Source organism: Paralichthys olivaceus, chromosome 22 (genome assembly GCF_024713975.1).
Source record: "Paralichthys olivaceus isolate ysfri-2021 chromosome 22, ASM2471397v2, whole genome shotgun sequence".
Lineage (NCBI taxonomy): Eukaryota > Metazoa > Chordata > Actinopteri > Pleuronectiformes > Paralichthyidae > Paralichthys > Paralichthys olivaceus.
In genome coordinates, this window is record NC_091114.1 from 16,023,894 (window position 1) to 16,044,852 (window position 20,959).

Genomic DNA, 20,959 nt, shown 5'->3' on the forward strand with positions numbered 1-20,959 from the left:
GGCCAGAGGTGGGGCCCAGGGGGGGCACTGGTCCCAGCTGAAATGTGACTGGACCCAAACAATGTGTTATACATTTAAATTCAACAGGTCGAATTCAGACACATACTGTGGAGTTAGAAAAGAAGACGTATCTGCTAATGGAGATATTGACAATACAAATATTTGAAGTATAAGGGGATCGTAAGTAACAGAGGCAGAGTATTGAAGCCAAATATAAATACAGATTCAAAGATTAATAGTATGGAGGAGATCCGTGCGAGCAACAATATATGTCGGAGCAAATTTAAGTGCAAACGGGCTATTTGAGTGCAAGGGCAGGGTTTTGATGTGATACACAATATGAACATTAATTAAACAAGTCATGCGCTCGAACCGAAAGACCTCGCTCCTGAATAAAGACAGAATGAAAGCTCCGTAAACAAGTGCAGCGATACAAAGCTGTGCTTCAAACCTTCATGTGTACAAAGAATTAAAATACAAGGGATATAAATAATATAAAATCAAACACAGATAAACATCGTGAGTTTGGATCAGTTTATATTTATTCACATTAATAAAAGATTGATAATAAAATAAAAAGTCACTGATCACAGGTCAGTTGTTGGAGGGGTGTCGGGTGCAGTGGCAGGGCGTGGCCGCTGGGGGCAGCAGAGCCTCCGCTGTGCTCTTGAGACGCAGCGACGAGACGCGTGAGGAAGGAAGGAGCGGCCTCTCTCCAAGATGGCGGCGACCATAGACAACAGCAATGCTGCTCCGGCGACGAAGAAAAAGCACCTGGGGATCCCCGAGGCCGCGTTCGTGGTGAGTAGAGCCCGGCTCCCCTCCCCGTGCCGCAGGTCGAGGCGCAGCCGGACTCAGGCTGCGGGAGCCGGGGACTCCTGTGGGTGTAGCCGGTGTGGGCGCGTCATGCTAGCTGCGAGCTAACGGCTAGTCTTTTACTCTGTGTGTGTGTGTGTGTGTGTGTGTGTGTGTGTGTGTGTGTGTGTGTGTGTGTGTGTGTGTGTGTGTGTGTGTCACCTCCATCTATGGACATCACACAGCTTCCTGTTCTCTCCTCCATGCACCAGCTGCTTACCTGTGGTTCAATAATGTACGTTAACGGGTGAAATACAGATTATAGCGCCACCTAGTGTTTCACCGATGACATCAGACTGTCGTACAAGTACAACGAAATGCAGTTTTACACGGGACCAGAAAGTACCAATAGATAGGTTAAGGTGCTGATGAGGCAACATTTACAGATAGAGATATATTAAAACTGCAAGTTATGATTATTGTCGCTGTCGCTCTTCCAATGAATTGATCAAACTCAGTGAATCCTGAATGAAAGAAATCCATATCTGCAGCTCTACCCACCGAGAGTCCAGGGACACGTTTAGTTTCGCAACGAGCTGAAAACGTTTCCCCACTTCGTCACAGTAAACACGAAACGTTTCTGTCGACAGGAGGATGTCGACACTTTTATGAAGCAGCCCGGCAACGAGACGGCGGATGCGGTGCTGAGGAGGCTGGACGAACAGTACCAGAAATATAAATACATGGAGCTCAACCTGTCCCAGAAGAAGCTCAGGTAACAGAGACACACACTCGTGTATTTATATACGCATATATATATATATCGGTCCTTTTAATACGTCTCTACATATTTGTGATTCTTTTGTTTCTGTACTGAACAACGTGAACTGTTTGCTTCATTTCTCTTCACGTTAAGGTTGAAAAACCAGATCCCACAAATCACAGAGACGCTAGAAATCCTCCGACACATGCAGAAGAAAAAGGTTGGAAGTTATGTTTTATTATTTATTAGTACAAGCATTGTTTTTACAATACAGATAAGAGAAGAAATGCATCGTGGTGTAAACTTACATCTCTTCCTCTTCATTCCGTGTCCAGCATCTGTCATTATGTTTTAAGCTGGTGTTGATACAAGATGTCACAAGTAAAACCTTTCTGTTAAACTAACACAGAAGTTTAAATGAAAAGTTTCCAAGTTGTGTAAATGTTTTTAAACCTCCTGATGTTTGAGTTAATCGTGGTTTTTGATTTGTTGCTTATTTAGAAAATGTCTATTGATCAGATCTCGGATAAAGAAAGAGACTCGATTATGGCTGAGAGGTTTTTGACCGAGTGTGCTGCACTTTCCATTTCCCCAGGAAACCACAGACCCCATGGAGACTCACTTCCTATTGGCTGACAATGTTTACTGCAAGGCCTCAGTGCCGCCCACCGACAAAGTCTGTCTATGGTTAGGGGTAAGTCGAGCTCAGGCCAGAAACAAAAGATGTGCTTATCTTTCAGTAAACGCCACTTCATGCAAACGTTAAACTAAGAGGGATGGATGAAGTAGCTTTAATAAATACGTTTCCTGATAAAGGCCAACGTCATGTTGGAGTACGACATCGATGAGGCCCAGGCTCTCCTCGAGAAGAACCTCTCCACGGCGTCACGCAACCTGGAGACGCTCGTGGAGGATCTGGATTTCCTGCGAGACCAGTTTACCACCATCGAAGTCAGTATCCTTCCACGATATCGTCCACCCAGGTCGGGCTGATGGGTATTGATGGAGACGCACTGAAATGTTATATCCAGTGTTTTATTAATGTTTCTCTGAAATGTTGGAGGAACGAAGCTTTGTGGATGCAGCCTGAGACAAAAACTGCTTCAGCTTGAGTCTGTTATGAGATGAAAATGTGAAACGCTGCTCTTAAGATGACTGATCCTGCTGCTGCTGCCACTGTTGTTTTCCTTTAACTCTCCGCCCTCCTCAGACATGGCACGAGTCTACAACTGGGACGTGAAGAGAAGGAGCAAAGAAAACCTCCTGAAATCTGTAGACAAGTCTTAATATCATCTTCCCCTTCATCTGAATATATCTTCTCTTTGTCAGGAAAAAAAAAAAAAAACCCAAGAAACAACACCACCCTGTCTCCCAGCACGTAGAGGACGAGTTAAAAAATATTAGCAAAAGTCGCGGTGCCTCTGATTTAACGCAACGACTTTTTCACTGGTGTGCAGGTGCCATACGTAAAGCCGGATAAATCACTAACGCGTCATGATTCTTTGTTTGGTTTTTAAAGATGTCCTCTATCAAGTCAAACTAGATACTACAAGACTTTCACCGCAGCTGTTTCCTCCTGATTTGTTACTTTTTAAAAGTATTTTTTCAAGTAAAAATCTACAAAAAAAAAAGGCAACGAGGCAAGTTTTGTGTTCTTTTTAATGATTTCACTGTTTCTGTCAGCTTCGTGTTTGAGGGGCCGCTCGCTGTGTGTTCTCTTTACAGATCTGTCACTTGTGTTTTGTTTTTGTTCACTATCGGGACTTTAACTTATCGTAAAAAAAAAAACACAGTTGCCATTATTCTCTGTAGAACGAGGCTCGTAGGGTGACGCGTGTTAACAGAAGATCACAGGATGGAACAGTTTCGTTCTTGTAGCTCTGCTTCTCACTTCAGGACCTACAGGAGTTCACTGTCGTCCTCTGACCTCCCGCTCCTCCTCTGTTCTGTCTGTATTTATTTGTCTCCCGCTGTACTCATGAAACCTTGAATGAAGTAAAAAGAAGAACATTTGGGCAAAGAGACGAGACCATGACCTGGTGCTGTGTGTTGTTTATCTTCTATTCTCTATAAACAGAATCTGCATGTGAACGACAGCTGTCATGTCATATTCATTTACAACCAATGGGCTCCGCCCCCTCTTTACGGGATAAAAGAAAAATACGTGAAAAATAGTTTTTAATGGTGAATTTATTCAGATTTGCTCTCGGGACAAAATGTTTGAGAAGTGCAGTAAAAACCCAAAGAAACAGAAAACAAGACTTTCAAACAAAACTATTTAACTTTAACTGGGAAACAGCAGCCGCACGCGGTGATGCAACAGTGGATAATACCCACGATCCTCTGCTTCCTGAACCTGAGGCGCTGCTGCACCAAACTCTGTTCAGAACTCTTCATGTCTTAAAGTTTCCTGCTGAACGTTGTAACTCTGGTTTTCATGTTCACACTCAAACATTAAAACTCACTTTAATCAAGTTGCGTAGTTTTGCTTTGATATTAAATCATCTCTCAAACATCTTCAGCCTCAGGTCGCCGGCAGAGACTCGTCCTCTTAAGTCTCAGGGTTGACAGCTGTGATGACCAACGCCCCTTTGTTCCTCCCTTCATCACAAACACCAGGGCTGAAGAAGGGGAAGATCCTCTCGGAGAACATACACCCGGTGAAGCTGTAGATGTGAGACCCGTTCTCCACGTTGAAGAACGACACCCTCCCCTCCTCGTAATCTGTGAACACCCCGACGGTCTGAGGCCTCTCTTTGAGAGACAGGCGGACGGAGGGGGAGTCCAGGGCCCGATACTCGTCCCCGTTCCTCAGCCGCACCGTCCAGTAGCCGTTCTCGGGCTTGGACGTGATCATCCCCTTTCTGTTGACGGACTCTTTGACTACGCCCAGGTCCCAGAAGGTCTTTGTCCCGACCACAACCTGAAAACATGGAAAACCAAGAGATTCAACATTCAAAACCCAAATTTAAATTTGACTTCATCTCATGGCAGCTGTGGTCCGTCTGTAAAGAACCGACCTGGTAGTAGAACCTCCCAGACAGGAAGCCGCTCTTGCTCACGACGCAGATGACGGGGTCAAAGCGTTGGGGGATGTCAGGGACGACGTGCAGCAGCTCGCCGCGGCCCGCCTGCTTCCCGTCAGCTGACAGCACGATGTTTGGATGGGCGGTGTCCGGGTCTAACACGACTTCAACTGGGGGGGGGGTGAAATTCAGTTAAAGGAGCTGCATGAACTGTTGTCAGCCACAAGGGGGCGGCAACATCAAACCATATTTAAGTTCAGGGAGGTCGTACCTGCATATTTCTGCATCCTTTTCATCTCTGGGGAAAAAGTAAAAAATATAAATTAAAAGTTTTAATGAGGAATTAATTTAAGGCCTTCACACTTTACTTTCCTCTCGCACCAATAAACCAAAATTCAGTTTGACCTCATAAAGTTGTGACTTTGAATATTTCAGACTTTCTGTTGGCAACACTTCACCTTCTGTCCTCAGGCCGTCCAGCTCATTCTTCAGAGTGTTGTCCACTTTGGACAGCCCCCTCCTCACGGTCCCCACACAGAGCTCTGGGTGGACGCCCACCTCAGTCCACTGTCTGGAGGGTGGAGGCGATGTGAGAGAGGGAAGCCTCTGGAACACAAGAAAGAAATGTTTTTAATCGCAGTGGGATCCAAAACTCAAACGTTTCTTTGTGTTAAAAAGAATAAGTTTGAGTTTTGTTTACATAAAAAACTCAAGTGTTTGTTATGTAAACCCTGAAACTTAAGAAACGTAGTTTTGATCTTTATTTTCTCAAACCACCTTCTAACACTTTATTAAGCTTCATCAGTTAAAGATATAAAATGCATTCGTTCTTCATCTCATCTCGAAGCGACTCTTCTGAGATGGACGACTCTTGATTGTCCACAGATTGATGTTGGACCTGCAGGACGTGCAGATGGTCCTCAGAGTTCCCCAGCTCCTCCAGCTCAGTGTTTCTCCTCCGCAGCTCAGTGACTTCCTGCTGCAGCTCGGCGACCAGCTCCTCGGCCCTCCTCTCTGCTCCCCTCTGCTTCTCCTCGATCTCCGTGGAGACTTCGGCCTGTCCCTCCTGGATGGAGCGAATCAGAGATGAGAAGAGGCGGTCGCTCTCCTTCTTCTCCTTCTCTGCACTCACCTGGAGGAGGATACAGAAATGTGTAAGGAATCTTTTCCCGTCGTTACTGTAAAATAAAAATGTCTGAGGTGAAGTGCTTTGTAGAGACCAGCACAGAAAGAGCTTTAAATGTTTATATCTGTAGAACTAATGGCAGGAAAACTCTCTGACGATTATTTTACTTCTGAAATCACAGATTCGATGACTCACTGCACTGAGCTTCAGGCAGCTCTTAATCTCCTCTACTTTCTTCAGACGCTCCTGGATCATCTGCTGAAAATCGGCCTCCGTCGTCTTCATTTCGACCTAAGAAGCAGAAGGACAGGTAGAAAACACAAGAACTGTTTAATTAGACGAACACAGAGATTCAGAAATTGGACAACATTTTAGATTTTCTCTTAAATTTCCTTAAAAGCCAGAGACGAAGGTTTCAAACCCACGATTCCAACATGAAACTTTCTCGTCTCATAGTTTTGAGTCATTATGTAGATTTAGTTGATCGAAAAAATCAAATGTAAATTCCAATGATAATATCATTGGGAGTATTTATATGGTTTAGTTGTGGCGGTATGTACATGTCTGTGAATGTACCTTCCTCTCCCGGCTCTCGTCCTCTATGGCGACGGCCTGGTGACCTTTGTGCTCGGTCTCGGTGCAGAAGCGGCACACGCACTTCTGCTCGTCCCTGCAGAACATCTCCAGCAGCCTCTCGTGCTTCTTGCACATCCGGTCCTGCAGGTTCTTCACCGGCTCGATCAGCTTGTGCATCTTCAGGGTGGCGACTCTCTGGTGAGGCTCCAGGTGAGCACCGCAGTACGACGTCAGACACACCAGACAGGACTTCAGGGCCCTCACCTGCAGGGACGTGGCGGCACAGACGTCGCACACCACCTCGCCCGGTTGGGCTGCGGACAGCGGCACAGCCGAGGAGCAGACTATCATGTTTCGCAATGCGTCCGCCAGCTCTTTGAAGGCGGAGTTGATGTTCATCTCAGGCCGAGGGCTGAACGACTTGGCACAGGTGGGGCACTGGCAGACGTCCATGCCGTCCCACGCACTCTGGATGCAGGCCTGGCAGAAGTTGTGTCCACAGGGAGTGGTGACCGGGTCGGTGAACACTTGTTGACAGATGGTGCACTGGAACTGTTTCTCTGGTAACATGGTGCCTGAGGCGGCCATTGTCGACTGAGCAGTGAGGGAAACGTAGAAAAAGAGAAGTTAGCTGATTTGTTAAGGAAGAACTTTAAAAGAGGAAGTAAATGCAAAGATTTATACCCTCAAAAAAAAACATTAACGTGTGGTTGAGGCAAATAAAGATACTACCTCGCACTTAAAGTACTTTAAAACAAACGACCACATTCTTTATTCCGTTTTTAATGTGTTAACTGTGTAACTGGGGCTTTAGCTCGGCTCTCTCACGCCTGCAGCTGTTTGGTTTCTCAAGTAATTCAGTTAAATATATACGCAAAACAAACAGACGCCTTCCACACAAACACACCGAGACCGATGGAAACCTTTGACTTCACCGAGTCGTTGGTTTGTGTTGACGGTGTGTGAGGAGTCCTCTGGCCAGTAGAGGGAGCTAAACGAGGGATTCAATCAGTTACGCTAATCAAACTCGTCCAGCAGGTTTCAAGTTCAATATGGCGTCACGAGCGCTAACAGAACTCAAATACAAAAAAACTTCGCCGAGATACTTCGTAAATGTAGTAAAATCAGTTTCGAGTGAGCGGAAAACACTGAATTATGCTAAATAGCTAATGTTATTTAGCCATTAGCTCAACGACGTCAAATTCATTTCACATCGTTATTAACATCTATTATTTTTTTATTACCTAGTAAACAACTATTATTAGAATTTAACTTTTCTTTCCTTCTCCCGCTGAAGCTACAGCCTGTTAGCTTAGCATGTTAAGCTAGCCTGGCTTTGTCTGAGAGCAACAAAACCCGGCGGACACGTGTAAAATCCACCGATCGACACCGAATGTCTCCAATGTTTAAAACATTTTTACACAACGTGTCTTGACAAAGGTGGCAGCACGTCCCGGGGTTAGCGTGTTAGCTCTGTTGTGCTAAGCTCCATATTTCTTTCTGTTGATGAAATCATGCAGATTCATTAACAGGTGTAAGGCCTGCTGTTAAAAATAAAAATTTATCACACGTTTACTCTCACAAAGTAGAAAAACTAATGATTTAACTTTTTTTTTTAAATCATTTGATCGCATTTAACAAAGTGAACCAGGAGAAACATTGGACAGAAATCACACCGAGCCTCGGTCTCTGCTCAGTTCACGTCATAGACAATCGACGGCTGCTCTTTTAAAAACAGTCCACATGTATAAAACCACAGACTTTATATAAAGAAGGTTATAAAGAAGTTTAAAACGTCTCTTACTCTCGGCTGCTCCTCGTGAACCCGCTCACACTCGTGTCCTCGGCGGGAGAAGACTCCTGCTGAGCCTCCTGTCGTGTGGAGACTCGTGCAGCAGGAGAAATGAAACGTCACCACAGGTCGTCGGCCTCCTCCCTGTCTCACGCCTGCTCAGCGCTTCTCACGCGTCGACCCGCGTCACGCACGACTGTGACAGGGTGAACATTACACGCTGCGGGATCTTTCGTAATGGCAGCTCTCACACGGGGAGCGGGTGTTTGCCTCGTGGGTGCGGCGCCTCGAGTCCAATGGTTCACTTTGTTCCACACCTGAGCAGGTGACACACCTGCACAGACGGAGAGCCACGAGTGAACAAGAGGAAACAGTTTCCTCTCCTGCACTTCACCTGTAAAGTTAGCTGTTCTTGTTCCACGTGTTGGAAATAAAAAGCCTGAAACAGGATGAGCTCCATCTGACTTATGCAGAAAATAAAAGCACAAACAGAGCATTTCTACTTTAATTGTACAGTTGAGGTAGAGACGTGTGTGTGTGTGTGTAATTGTGTGTGGATGAAAAGATTAGATGTGGTTTCATCTTTCACTTTCCTCTCTAACGAAGTGAAGTTTGTTCACCATCTTAACGTCGCAGTTTTAACTCTGAGTTCATTAAAAACCTTTTGTTGAGACGCTCACAGCCGATGGTTTGGAAACGTTCTGACACAAACGTGTTTATTTACATAACCTCAGCCCCAGAGCTCTTAACACCTGACCACGGACGTGACCGCCGCCCTGCACTGTGACGCTTTGTTGAGCTGCCATTCAAAACCATATGTTTGTAACTGTGATATCACTTGTGGCATAAGAACAGAGCGGGAATGAGATTTATTGTATTCGCTGATGCAAGCGGCCGTGCGTCCCCTCATGTTAGCATACTGTTTGCATCAGGCGAGGCCGAGCGGCTTTACATCTGCTTTGCGTTGTTGAACGCGGCACGACACCGCAGCAAACATTTCCCAAACCGTCCGTGACCCTGACGCTGCGGTTTGACTCACAGAGAACATCCAGGGTCCTTAAACGTTCTTTAGATATAACGACTCCACTTCAAAAATACAGAGGTTTGAAGATTGAAGTCATAGTTTTCGGGAACATCAGATCAGTCTGCTGAGGAGGAAAGCGAAGCGTCTTGATAAGTTTGACGAATAACAAAAATGAGATTGGTAGCTAATCAAGATTTTGGGTCCAGAAGGCCGGTGAGCTCTGGTTCTTCTCAAACACCGGAGCGTGAGTTGTCCTAATGGAGAAAATCATTTTATAAACAGTTGTTTTACTCTCACACCAGTGCTGCAGGTTTTCAGGGTAAGTTGGAGGAAACTGAAATCAGACATAGTGCGGTTCAGCTGCTGTGACGGGACGAAGGTCACGTGACAGGTTTTGCATACGGAGGGATTGGATTTGCAATCAAGCTCAGAAGCAAGAAGAAGAACCAGGACTTGAGAAAGACAAGAGCAGGTGAGATAAGGATTCAGACAGTTTGAAGCTCCGTCAGATTCAAAGGGGGAGGATGTCACCATCCTGCCGTCCAGTAAATTCAGGTAAGAAACAAGATTCAAAAAAATAAAACAAACCTTTTTAAATCTTAAGGAACTTAAAGCTGAATGGAAAATGATATGTGAGCTACTTTTTAATGATTAGCTGAGAAACTGCACTGAAGTAATTGTACACAAGTTTTCCTGAGTAATTATATATAGTTATCGTGTCTCTGGTCCACAGGTGTGAGAAGGACGGTGCTGTGTATTCTTCTTCTGTCAGGTCAGTCCACATTTCTCTTTTCTCTGTAGGAGATCTGATGTGAAGTGGATTTATGTCCTCCGGTGGGGACATGGACACCTGTCACTTGATAACTGTCTCTGTGCTGGCAGGACTGTGTTCCTGCCTCCGTCGTTATGTTTTCATTGATGAACTGAAGACGTGGCAGGAAGCTCAGACGTTCTGCAGAGAGAAGCACGCTGACCTGGCCAGCGTGGACAACATGGAGGACATGGAGCGTCTGACTGCAGCCGCCCCTGGTCATGAGGGAGACGTGTGGATCGGCCGGTACGACCGACCCTGGCGGTGGTGGTGGTCTGCACAGGATCACAGTCTCAATACGAATAACGAGCAGCACTTTCACGTGTGGAGAGCAGGTCAACCAAATGTCAAGAGATATGTGAAGCACGTGTGCGTCTCTGTGTTGGACGGGTTTTGGTTTGATAACAGGTGCAGCTTCCAACTCCCCTTCGTCTGCTACGACAAGAAAAACCTACATGGTGAGGATTTGTGATGTTTCTGTTTCCTGCAAAAATAAATAAATAAATAAATAATCCCTTAAATAATTAAAAGAATGAATAAAACCAATACAAGTTTATAAATGGATCTTTTATTTATTATTTTCAATCGTTTCAAAGTTGCAATTTAACAAATGTAAAGTTTTTCAGATTTTCCAAATTTGATTTAACTGTAAATTGAAGTTTTTTATAGATTTAGTTTTTTGGATGTAAAAAAAAAATGTTTTGGACTCTGAGATAAATTTTAAATAAATAAACCAATTGATCTAGAAAAATAAATGTCGTGTTATTTGCTGATGAAAATCGTTAAGTCCAGAGTAAACTTCCAGTGTCTGACCTTTTAAAAATTCTTTCAGACTTGCCGAACATTTCCATTCAAAGATACGTCTACGTAAACGATAAGACGTCCTGGAACCAAGCTCAGGCTTACTGCAGGCTGCACCACACAGACCTGGCCAGTGTCCGCAACGCCACTGAGAATGCGTTGATCCAGAAGTCGGTACCGAGTGGCCAGCGGGCCTCGATCGGCCTCTTCAGAAACCCCTTTTTCGACAACTCAGAGGGAACTCGCTCTTCATTTGGAAACTGGATAGAGGGACGTCCAGAAGTGGTTGGAACTGGGAGCTGCGTGATCAGCAGGATTGGCGACCGTCACCATGGAAAGTGGATGGAAAAACCCTGTGATGCTCGATTTCACTTCATGTGCCAGAGGAGTGAGTTCATTTCTATTATTCCTAAACACAGAAACGTTCTAACCATCGTCTCCCGGAAAATTGAAGCCAAATCGATGTAGACCCCCCCCTGGTGGCTGGCTGCAGCATAGGTCATAAACCCTGCGTCCTCTATTTCATCGATGGAACTGTGAAATAATGTCCTGGTAGTTTATGTTCAGCCATCAAGTTATATATATATAGAGATATATACATGTTTGAATCTATTTCTAACTTTTCTTTTTCATTATCAGAAGAGAAGCACTTGTTTTACATTAAGGTGAAAGTTCTGAAATCCACGATCAACCTGAACGACCCTGATGTGACAGACGCCATCTTGAATATGGTAACTTTCTAACTTTACACACGCGGGTTTATAGATTTATGTTAATATTTCAGTGTGAGCGACAAAATCTACGACAATTAACCCGATACACTTCCATAGCTGTGTGGTAAAAATCTTTTCCAGAATCATTTCACCACTTTTTTATTGTTGAGATGTTGTTTTTTGTTTTCCAGATAAAGGAAACTCTGAAAAAGAGAGGGATGACCAAAGGTTTCCAAGCTGCATGGATTAAAAAGCCTGATGAAAACATCTTCCACAAAGAAGAAGAGAACTGAGATTAAAGACGTGAACATTTACAGAATATTAATCTAAACCAGACTTAAATCTAAAAATGTGTTCTGGGCGAAAACACGAATGACAAAAGAAAGATCCTGAAATGCTGATAGAACTTTTTTAAACGGAGCGTGGACGAACTGAAACCCTGATCTCAAAACAGATGTAAAACAGATGATCTCACTAACAAATGTTGTGTCTCCGCACACTGTGACACTGCCGGAGACACACAACAACAACAACAACAACGCATCTGTGCAAATGTCCATTTAAGCATTTAAAGCTTCAGAAAAACACCAATTAATCAATTTTACTCCGGCTTTTTTGAAAACAGCTCATAAACCAGGACACGAGGACAATCCGGAATATTTTATAAATCGTGAAAAATCCATATTTTGTTCAATAAGTTGATTTTTAAAATTGTGTCCTTCATGAAATGAGTGAATTAAACATAATATCACGCGATGTTCAGACTGCTCCACTGGGTGGCGTTAGACTACCCACAGACACACCCCAAAAAATCGAATTTACTCTGACCCTCTGCTCAATTTTGGTTTTTATTATACTCATATTTTTGTGGCTTAAACTTTCTCTTCTTGTATATTTGCTCATATTATCATATTATTGCGTCAGTCTGTTTTCTTATATTGTTACAGTCTGAGTCGTTGCCAGTTCGCTCTGTGTAATCTGATTTATTAACCCTGTCATTCCGACGTGACGCCACATCTCTTCTACTTCCTGTTGGTCACTGTGTTCCTCGGGGCCCATGACGTCACCAGTTCCCCCTCTTCTCTCTCTCTCTCTCTCTTCTCCTGGAGGAGGAGGTGGGTGTATCTCTCCTGCTCCTCCAGCCAGGGAGACACTCTCCCTCCCCCACGCTCTCTCGACCTCCCAGCAGAACTGAGGCAGAAACAACAGGAGACACAAACCAGCAAGAGCCCGTCACACAACCGTTATTTTAATTAGTGTGATGTTTCATTAGTGTGTGTTTCGTGTTTGTCTCATACTCCTCTGTATGCAGCAAGTACCTTTAGTTTGTGTGTTTGTACTTTTATTTCTGTCGTGATGAATGTTTCTCTTGAACGCACACGCCGTCTTCACTAATAATAAACCTTTGAGGTGAACTTCACATCCTTCGTCTGCTGATATGGTCATTTTTATCATAGTTATTGATTTGATTATTAATCATTTCTTGAGACTCAAATTGTCTCTTTTTGTGGAACGATGGTGCTCGGAGGAAGCTTTACTGTGAATTGAAGTTATTATTTAATATGTTTAACTGGAGGAGCACCTGAATACTTCTCTCAACTCCTCATCCGTTCTCCTCAGGATGTTTTCCATCGGGGTCGAACTGTGGAACTCCCACATTGAAGGAACCATGAAGAAGGAGATAACATCTTCACGACGACTCATTATCTTATCTGTGCACTTGTTCATCCACATTTTATCATCAGGTATGAAGTTGCTAATTACAGCATCAAAGCACAAGTAGTTCCTTCTTTGCTGTTGTTCCCAGATGTTTCCCTCTGGACAAACACAAACTCCCTCGTCAGATTCATCGAGTTGGATCTTTCCACTTGGACGCAAAGGTTTTTGTTTGTATTCCATCGTTAACGACACTCAGCAAACATGAATGGTTCTCTGGGAATTCAAGTGTCAAAAAAAACCAACAACAAAAAAACCTTCCCTGCGTCACGTCGTTAAAAGAGAGAGAAACCTGTTTTTTCTGGCCCTTGTCCCAAAACGTCTTCTACCAAGTGAGGTGCGTGTTTTTAAAACATTCCTGACTGGAGGGACGAAGAAGAAGAAGAAGAGAGAAGAGAGGAAGAAATGCAACAGTGGTAGATCTGGACTGATCACAGAGCGTGCATGGGAGCGGAGGATGGACAGAAAGACGCTGAGCACCACACAGCTCTGTGTACTCCACCCAGTTCTAAAGTGGATAAATGTACTTGTACAGCCAGACTGCTTATTATCCCATTAAGACCAGTCCATTCATATGTAATCATACTGTAAAGACTATTTAGTGACTGCCAAGACAAATACCTGATCCAAGAACATGTCGAAGTTAAAAACTTTCCAATGTAACATGGGAGCGTATTTACCCCAAAGTTATATTTGTACTCGCAGTGTACCGGCACAGCTCATTTCAATATGCACAAGTACTTGTGCTGTGACATAATTAGAGTTGAATAATTTACTACAGGGTGCAGTTTGTCCCCAGTGGCATGAAATAACTTTTACACACAGCTTTGTAATTTGCCGCCTCAGAACTCTTTGGTAGAAAAGATTGATGGAGTCATTTTCTCTCGAGTGGAATCCGGGGATTTCCCTTGTTGTGTCATCGTTAGACGCCAGCGCACAAACGTCGAGGTAGTGATCCACCTGTGAGACCCTCCGCTGCTCAGAAAACAGACTTTAAAACTGCTCCTAATGGAAACGTGTGAGATAAATAAGGAAACACTGCAACACTTCAACTGTTTCACCCTCACAACACAGCATCCTCTTCAGCTGCCGCACGTTTCTTCTCTTCTTTAAAAATGCCCCAAGAATCTAATGGTGGAGCTTCATCTGCAGCTGGGGAACACGGTGGAGCATTTAGCAGCTAAAGACCTCGGTGAATCCGTCTGGAGCTGGTGGAGACAAACAAGTGAAAGAGTTCTGGACTCACAGTTTCCAGGGATCCACACACTCAACCCAAGATTCAGTCTTGTACCATAACTGCTGGATGTGTAAACTGTAAAATGTTTGCTAGTAAATCTTCCAAATGATCTGACAGAAGGTGATAGCACTCGTTAAAATCAATCAACCACGTGCGATAGCTTCTGCCCTTAACTCTCAACAAGAGTCAGACTAACCACCAGAAAACTCTTTAGCAGGGGAAATAACCTCAAAACCAGTTTTACTGTAGTCGAATTGATTTACTCGTTCATGACTGTTCTGGACTCATGGATGAAGAGAAAACCTAAAAAGTGGAAGTGATTGATATCATAGGCGGCTGCTGAATGATGTTTCAGGTTTGATCTCTGAAACATCATTCACAGAAGACTATTAAAATGTCTAGTGAATTCTGGTGAAGGCGACGAAGGACAACCAGAAATACCTGTTGAACTCAAAAGACATTTGTGGGAGGAGCGTATTATCCACGTCATAGGACATCAGCTGTTTTAAAACCGATTCATGAAACCACAGTCAGCATATTGAGGACTGTCTCCGCATCGACCCACAGAGGTAAGACTTGATTTATACTCAATGACTTATGGGTAAAAGATCGACTCCCAAACCTGTGGTGGACGTTCTCCTTTCGAAGTAGCAGAAAGAAAAAATAATAATTGAATTAATATTCGAGCTCGCGACAGCACAAACTCCAGGAGCTCTGTTTCTAGATGAATGTCAGATAACGAGCTTTGTTATTACAGTGTATCGGCTAATGTACAGAAAACGTGGATTATACTCACGTGTTAAATATTTAATTATTATTTATTTACCGAGAGATATTCTCTCTCTCATGTGTTTCTTCAACTTAAAGTTCGTTCTCATGCCAAAGGACCAGGACGACAGATTCAGGTCTGATGGATTAAAAGTTCAGTGTAATTAAGTTAGAATAATTAAAGAGACTCTGGTGAAACAAATCAATGTGACATAGTTTCTTCATCCTGACGTTTCTAAACGATCTGCGAAACAAAACAAATTTAAAAAAGGGTTTTTTCAGCTGCGACAGTAGATCCTCATTTTTACCTCGTGCTAACTTCTTCTGCTTCAGACACCTTCAGTCCCTGGAAACTTTATCACGTCCTGTGAGAAGCTGCATCTATTTGAATAACACATATTAAATCATGATAATAATAACATGTTATTAAACTGTTTCATGGACTCGCCCCGGCTACTGTTTGTACACAGGCTGTCATCTATTGTTCCTATCACTGATGCGTGGCTTTGATTCAAACCATGCTGATGCATATAATTATTATTTGTCTTCATATGTTGTGTAATTGTGTGTGGGCGAATCTCAACCAATTGTTCCACGAATTTGAATACATTTCTTTAACATATACATTTTTTTTAGTTTTTGACACATGAAGTTAAATGTCAGCTTCGTATATTAGCTTTTTACGTTGGATCTGCACAATGTGCCTGCTCAACATGTCGGACTGTTTGTTTGGAATAACTACATTATTTGTACATTAACTTTATATTTAACATAGTATTTTTGCAGACATGGCCTCCGCATTGTCAGAGGACCAGTTCCGCTGCTGCATCTGCCTGGATTGCTTCAAAAATCCTACCTCCATCCCATGTGGACACAATTTCTGCCTGGATTGCATCAATCACTTCTGGGACACGAGACGCAAGTCGTTGTGTCCGATTTGCAAAGAAGTCTTCAAAAAACGTCCAGAACTAAGGATCAACGTTGGCTTGAGGGACATCACTAACGACTTCGTGAGGTCTGTTGATTCATTTTTTAACTTGTCAAACTAACTTTTTTGGCCACTTTTCTATATTTGACTGAAAATAACCAGATCTGATCAAATCCAAAGGTCTCTGAAGGACAAACCCAAATACAAGCCGATCATGAAACAACCGTCGCAGACCGACGTTCCCTGTGACATCTGCCTCGAAGTCACACAAATGGCGGTCAAGTCGTGCCTCGTCTGCCAGAAGTCGTTTTGTGAAAGTCACCTGACACCTCACCTCAGTGATCAGATGTTGATGAAGCACCGACTCACAGATCCGGAAACCTTCATTCATCTCTGCAAGAATCACCACAAGCTCCTGGAGATGTTCTGCACGGACGACCAGACGCCGGTGTGCGTGAAATGCGTCGCGAAGGACCACAAACATCACACTACGATCCCCATAGAGAAGGAGAGCAAGAGGATCAAGGTTAGAGAAGAAGAGGGGCGTATTTTACTGTCTTCTACACTGACTCTTAAATTCTATATCACATGAAGTGTTGCTTCTTGTACGAATCGCATCATGAGTTCATGTCCAACCTTCACAGACTCAGATCAGGAGAACGGAGGCAGATTTTCAGCAGATGATCCAGACCAGAATCAAGAAGACTGAGGAGATCAAGAACTCGGTGGAGCAGTGCAAAGTACGTTTTCATCTTTATGTTCGAGTGCATTTAGTTTATCTCATCCAGTGACTCGTGCCATTTTAATATTTGTGCTACTGTCACATCTGCAGACACAGACAGACAGAGAGATACAGACGAGCGTTCAGGTCTTCACCATGGTGATCAGTGCCATCGAGATGAGCCAGGCTTTGCTCATCGAGGAGATCGAGAAGAAGCAGGAGGCGGCCCAGAGGAGAGCGGAGGAGTTACTCAAGGTGCTGCAGCAGGAGATCGAGGAGCTGGAGAGGAGATGTCGGGGCCTGCGGTCCCTGGAGAACACTGAGGACCTTCTTCACCTCTTGCATGTTAGTCCTGCACATACAATGTCCTGCAACCAGCCACCAGGGGGCACTCAATCAGGGAGTCTATGTTCTCACTGGCTTTAACGTGTTGTGGATTTAACAGAAATACGACACAAACACAAACTGCTCCTTGTGACGAACGTGTATCGCTGTCGTCCTGTTTCAGGGTTTCCCCCCTCTGAGTGTTCCACTGTCCACCAGACACTGGTCCGAGGTCAGAGTCCAGTCCGACATCTACATCGGGACGGTGTCGAAAGCGTTTTCCAAACTGGTGGACACCTGCCACGACCTTGAAAAGAAGCTGCTTTCAGACGGTCAGTGGCCTCAGAGTTCCAGACGTGAAGATAATCATTCTCTACCGTCTGTCCGTCGAAAATCCTCAACTGCTCGAGACAAAAGAAAAACTCGATTATTGTCAAATGCTCCTCGTGTCGCGTCACGAACCAACTGACGACATCTCTTCTGCTTTCTTTCGCAGAAATGGACAAAATAAGTCAACATGCAGGTACGGGTTTGGATTTCATTGTGTAAAATAATGACGATGATCATATTTGTCATAACTTTATCCTCATGTCCGTCTCCAGTGGATGTGACTTTGGATCCTGAGACGGCTTCGGGCTGGCTCACTCTGTCCCCCGATGGAAAAAAGGTAAAAAGACTGAAACAGACTTGAGGACAGCGTTGCAACAGTTTGACATCATATCAGTGTGTCTGCAGTGAGAATGATGGGTAGAGGTCGGGGGTCAGCTTGTTCATGTGGTCGATGATGATCCTCAGGTGAGTCTCAGCAGCAAGCAGCGGAAGCTCTCGCTCCCTGACGCCCCCCGCAGGTTCGACTCGTGCGTCTCCATCCTGGGGAAACAAAGCTTCACCTCCGGGAGACACTACTGGGAAGTTCAGGTCAGGTCCATGACAATTTGTTCACCTTCACAATAAGAGCTCAACCATCACTGGCTCTTATTTTACTAATCTTAATAATGTCTTAATGAATTTCTTTATCTTAATAAAAGTGATTCCTCACGACTGTAAAGATGCTCAGCAATTTCATTGAACTAAAACAGACACACACATTCACACACACACACACACACAAAACACAAAATAAATCTTAACGCCCTCTTGTGGCTGAAACATTCTCATTCCTTTTAATTGGATCTTTGATATTAGCTGTTTTTTCTAACGCCCGGCGTTGCCTGCGACGTTTTGCAGGTTGGGGATAAAACCGACTGGGATCTCGGTGTGGCCAGAGAGTCCATCAACACAAAGGGAACCATCACGGTGCGTCCCGACAGCGGTTACTGGGCGATCTGCAGGCGTAAGGGAGGCAGCCTGAGCGCCTGCACCAGCCCCTGCGTCACCCTCCACCTCCGGGAAACCCCGCAGAGAGTGGGCATATTCCTGGACTACGAGGGGGGGTCGGTGTCGTTCTACAACGCGGAGACAAAGACTCATATCTACACGTACAGAGGGTCCATGTTCAACGAGCCGCTCTATCCCTACTTCAACCCCTGTCTCCATGACAACGGGAAGAACACCGCCCCGCTGGTGATCTGTCCCGTGGATTGGGTTTGATTCCCTGAAGCGGCAGCAGAGATTTGAAATTTCTTCGGAGGCAAAGACCGGATACAGTCGAGCTCCATCGTTTCACGGATGCAATTGTTTTGCACTTCGCTTCATTGGGCTGAACGCTCCGCAGTTTGTCTTTTCAACGACGACAACAGATTGTACATAAAGACGGACGACCTGTCTCGACTCAGGGGACACTGTCCAGAAACGAGGCCTTACTGTCCCGCTCAGTCGTGATCAGAGGACGGAGCTCGACCAATCATGACATTTCATCACATCTTGTTATCATCAATGAACTAATTACAAACAACAGCTGTGATGAGAAGTACTTCAAGTGTATCTATCGCCCCCTGGTGGCTGCCTGGGACTAAACTATGAAGTTACAATAGGCCATGTTTACAGTTTTTATTATATTATTATTTTATTCCTCCTTTTGATTTATAAAATAATAATAATAATAATAATAATAATGATAATGAAGGAACATTTTACTGTTTTTACAGAGAAAAATCCTGAATCTTGATTTTTTTTAAATGGAGATTTGGATCCTGGGTCTGGAAATAATTTGGTGCAAATTAATTATTTTCACTTTCTTTAACTATATTTTATGACAAACTAATTACTTATATCATCAGACCACTTCCTGTTCCCTGTATATTTTGTACCATAGGAACTAGACCGTCATGTGTGTCGGTGGAGGTATGAGCTCTTTTAAGATCCATGCTTTTTTTTTTTTGTTGTTGATTACAGTTACAGCCGCTTGTCACTAGAGGGCGCTGCAGCCCCGTTACAACCTCTCCTCCTGCCCGCTCCCAAAATAAACTGTGAAGATACAAACATGGCCGCTGTGACATCATGACACTATTAGACAATGAGTGTCATCCGACACACAGATCTGATACTGAACGTCACATTTGGATCACAGTGTACAGTTTAAGTAAACAGAACAAAATGACGTATTTAATTCATTTAATTTCTAACTTTTGCATGTGTGTGTGTGTGTTGGGGGGGGGGGGGGGGGGCACCTGGGTATTTCCAGCCCGGGATGTACACAGTTAAAAAAACAGCCCTCTGTGACCTGTTAAACCTGATTGACCTGCAACCTGATGGAACCATTGCTGCGACAAGATTTTCATCTCACACGAGTTCAACATTCTCTGTCTCAGCCACCGTTGCCATTTACCAAATAAAGCTTCTTCAAACCAAAACACTCTGAGTCATTTTCACCCTTGTTCAGCTTTGACTCAGGCCTCTGAGAATGTGGGAGAGGCTGCATCAACACTGTCCACAGTGCAAACAATGCAGCTCCTGTCAACACATCGCTCTGCTGGCACCGAGCAGCACGTCGGGTTTCATTCCAAAAACCATGTGACACGTAAAGAGATGTTTTTTCTTTCGAGCTATTTTAAGTTATGTTTTGAGATGATATGTGTTTGTCTGCCAGACTTTTGCAAACTGCATTTGGAGTTTGTCTGATTTCTGCATCGAGAATAATAATAATCATCATTATCATAATTATCTGAACAAAGTTACAAAGTGCTTCACAACAGGATTAAACAAAACATTTTTATTAAATAGTTTTTAATTAAAGTATAATGTAGAAAATGTCCAAACTTGCTCACAGACTTGGGCGTCAGGGCCGATGATCCAGCACCAGAGAGTTTTCTCTTATATGTCGAGGATTTAATTGAATCATGCAGCGAATACAAAGAGGCTCAGTGTCTGCCAGTTGTGTGTGAGTGTGAAACACCAGTTAAAGGTTATATTTCAGTGATTGGATTAAGGCAGAGTTCATTAAGGAAAAAAGTATTGATTGATTTTTTTTTTGTCCTCTAAAGTTTTACAGTTCAGTTTAAAAGCAGGAACAGAACTGTCAATCAAGAGTTTGACCTTTAGTCACCAATCGGACTCAATGGGAGGAAGTAAGTCCTGAAAACACAAGGGCTCGAAAAGTCATTAATTCAATCTTAAACTCAAACTAATGATTAATAATCGTCTTGCTCCACACAAATGCAATAGAGAACCTCTGATTTCCTCCAATGCTCCTAAAGCCGAGTTCAACGTGTGTTCTGGTGAAGAGTCGTGAAACGTGTGCGTGAAAGATTGTTGATCCTGCAAATGTTTTTCTGCAGAAATGAATATAAGTGAATGTTTCGGGGTCCTGCTCTTCCTCTTTCAACGGCTCTCTGACTGATGCCGACTTTTTATTTCTGCCAGAAACAAAAACCACGGAAACTCTGAAGAGCCCGTGTTG

The 20,959-nt window shown here is 43.9% G+C and overlaps 4 protein-coding genes across 6 annotated transcripts; 3 read left to right on the forward strand and 1 right to left on the reverse strand.

Annotated features, from left to right (window-relative positions):
• The first annotated feature begins 642 nt into the window (after window positions 1-642).
• vbp1 (von Hippel-Lindau binding protein 1) lies at window positions 643-4,032 on the forward strand. Its single transcript, XM_020110241.2, has 6 exons — window positions 643-801; window positions 1,446-1,570; window positions 1,712-1,778; window positions 2,154-2,252; window positions 2,375-2,513; window positions 2,769-4,032. Exons 1-6 carry the CDS (start codon window positions 721-723, stop codon window positions 2,843-2,845), a joined length of 588 nt encoding a protein of 195 aa, XP_019965800.1. The 5' UTR covers window positions 643-720; the 3' UTR covers window positions 2,846-4,032.
• On the reverse strand, window positions 3,731-8,353 carry LOC109644793 (E3 ubiquitin-protein ligase TRIM39-like). Its single transcript, XM_020110239.2, has 8 exons — window positions 8,091-8,353; window positions 6,287-6,880; window positions 5,906-6,001; window positions 5,483-5,716; window positions 5,043-5,190; window positions 4,856-4,882; window positions 4,579-4,754; window positions 3,731-4,481 (listed from the first exon to the last, which is right to left on the reverse strand). Exons 2-8 carry the CDS (start codon window positions 6,872-6,874, stop codon window positions 4,110-4,112), a joined length of 1,641 nt encoding a protein of 546 aa, XP_019965798.1. The 5' UTR covers window positions 6,875-6,880; window positions 8,091-8,353; the 3' UTR covers window positions 3,731-4,109.
• Window positions 8,354-8,604: 251 nt separating this feature from the next.
• On the forward strand, window positions 8,605-12,847 carry LOC109643575 (macrophage mannose receptor 1). Of its 2 annotated transcripts, none has more exons than XM_069518567.1 (6): window positions 8,605-9,657; window positions 9,836-9,874; window positions 9,985-10,371; window positions 10,746-11,102; window positions 11,354-11,445; window positions 11,619-12,847. In XM_069518567.1, exons 1-6 carry the CDS (start codon window positions 9,627-9,629, stop codon window positions 11,718-11,720), a joined length of 1,008 nt encoding a protein of 335 aa, XP_069374668.1. In that variant the 5' UTR covers window positions 8,605-9,626; the 3' UTR covers window positions 11,721-12,847. The 2 variants fall into 2 exon arrangements, with proteins under 2 accessions (XP_069374668.1, XP_069374669.1); XM_069518568.1 differs by having other exon boundaries at window positions 10,032-10,371.
• A 2,021-nt stretch (window positions 12,848-14,868) lies between these two features.
• LOC109643576 (E3 ubiquitin-protein ligase TRIM39-like) lies at window positions 14,869-19,685 on the forward strand. 2 transcript variants are annotated; one of them, XM_069518565.1, is made up of 10 exons: window positions 14,869-14,949; window positions 15,924-16,163; window positions 16,257-16,602; window positions 16,721-16,816; window positions 16,909-17,142; window positions 17,306-17,453; window positions 17,618-17,644; window positions 17,724-17,788; window positions 17,917-18,039; window positions 18,349-19,685. In XM_069518565.1, the coding sequence occupies exons 2-10, from the start codon at window positions 15,937-15,939 to the stop codon at window positions 18,709-18,711; spliced, it is 1,629 nt and encodes a 542-aa protein (XP_069374666.1). In that variant the 5' UTR covers window positions 14,869-14,949; window positions 15,924-15,936; the 3' UTR covers window positions 18,712-19,685. The 2 variants fall into 2 exon arrangements, with proteins under 2 accessions (XP_069374666.1, XP_069374667.1); XM_069518566.1 differs by having other exon boundaries at window positions 14,929-14,949; window positions 15,935-16,163.
• The last annotated feature ends 1,274 nt before the right edge of the window (window positions 19,686-20,959 follow it).

Excerpts from the sequence above, each read along its gene's own strand:
- vbp1 (XM_020110241.2), top strand. The coding sequence starts at position 721 with ATGGCGGCGACCATAGACAACAGCAATGCTGCTCCGGCGACGAAGAAA. Across the intron at positions 1,779-2,153 it reads GACACATGCAGAAGAAAAAG|GAAACCACAGACCCCATGGA; the intron begins GTTGGAAGTTAT and ends CCATTTCCCCAG. Across the intron at positions 2,514-2,768 it reads GTTTACCACCATCGAAGTCA|ACATGGCACGAGTCTACAAC; the intron begins GTATCCTTCCAC and ends CGCCCTCCTCAG.
- LOC109644793 (XM_020110239.2), bottom strand. The coding sequence starts at position 6,874 with ATGGCCGCCTCAGGCACCATGTTACCAGAGAAACAGTTCCAGTGCACC. Across the intron at positions 5,717-5,905 it reads GCTGCCTGAAGCTCAGTGCA|GTGAGTGCAGAGAAGGAGAA; the intron begins GTGAGTCATCGA and ends ATCCTCCTCCAG. Across the intron at positions 5,191-5,482 it reads ACCATCTGCACGTCCTGCAG|AGGCTTCCCTCTCTCACATC; the intron begins GTCCAACATCAA and ends CTTGTGTTCCAG.
- LOC109643575 (XM_069518567.1), top strand. The coding sequence starts at position 9,627 with ATGTCACCATCCTGCCGTCCAGTAAATTCAG. Across the intron at positions 10,372-10,745 it reads CGACAAGAAAAACCTACATG|ACTTGCCGAACATTTCCATT; the intron begins GTGAGGATTTGT and ends AAATTCTTTCAG. Across the intron at positions 11,446-11,618 it reads CAGACGCCATCTTGAATATG|ATAAAGGAAACTCTGAAAAA; the intron begins GTAACTTTCTAA and ends TTTGTTTTCCAG.
- LOC109643576 (XM_069518565.1), top strand. The coding sequence starts at position 15,937 with ATGGCCTCCGCATTGTCAGAGGACCAGTTCCGCTGCTGCATCTGCCTG. Across the intron at positions 17,454-17,617 it reads AAAGAAGCTGCTTTCAGACG|AAATGGACAAAATAAGTCAA; the intron begins GTCAGTGGCCTC and ends TTTCTTTCGCAG. Across the intron at positions 18,040-18,348 it reads GACACTACTGGGAAGTTCAG|GTTGGGGATAAAACCGACTG; the intron begins GTCAGGTCCATG and ends GACGTTTTGCAG.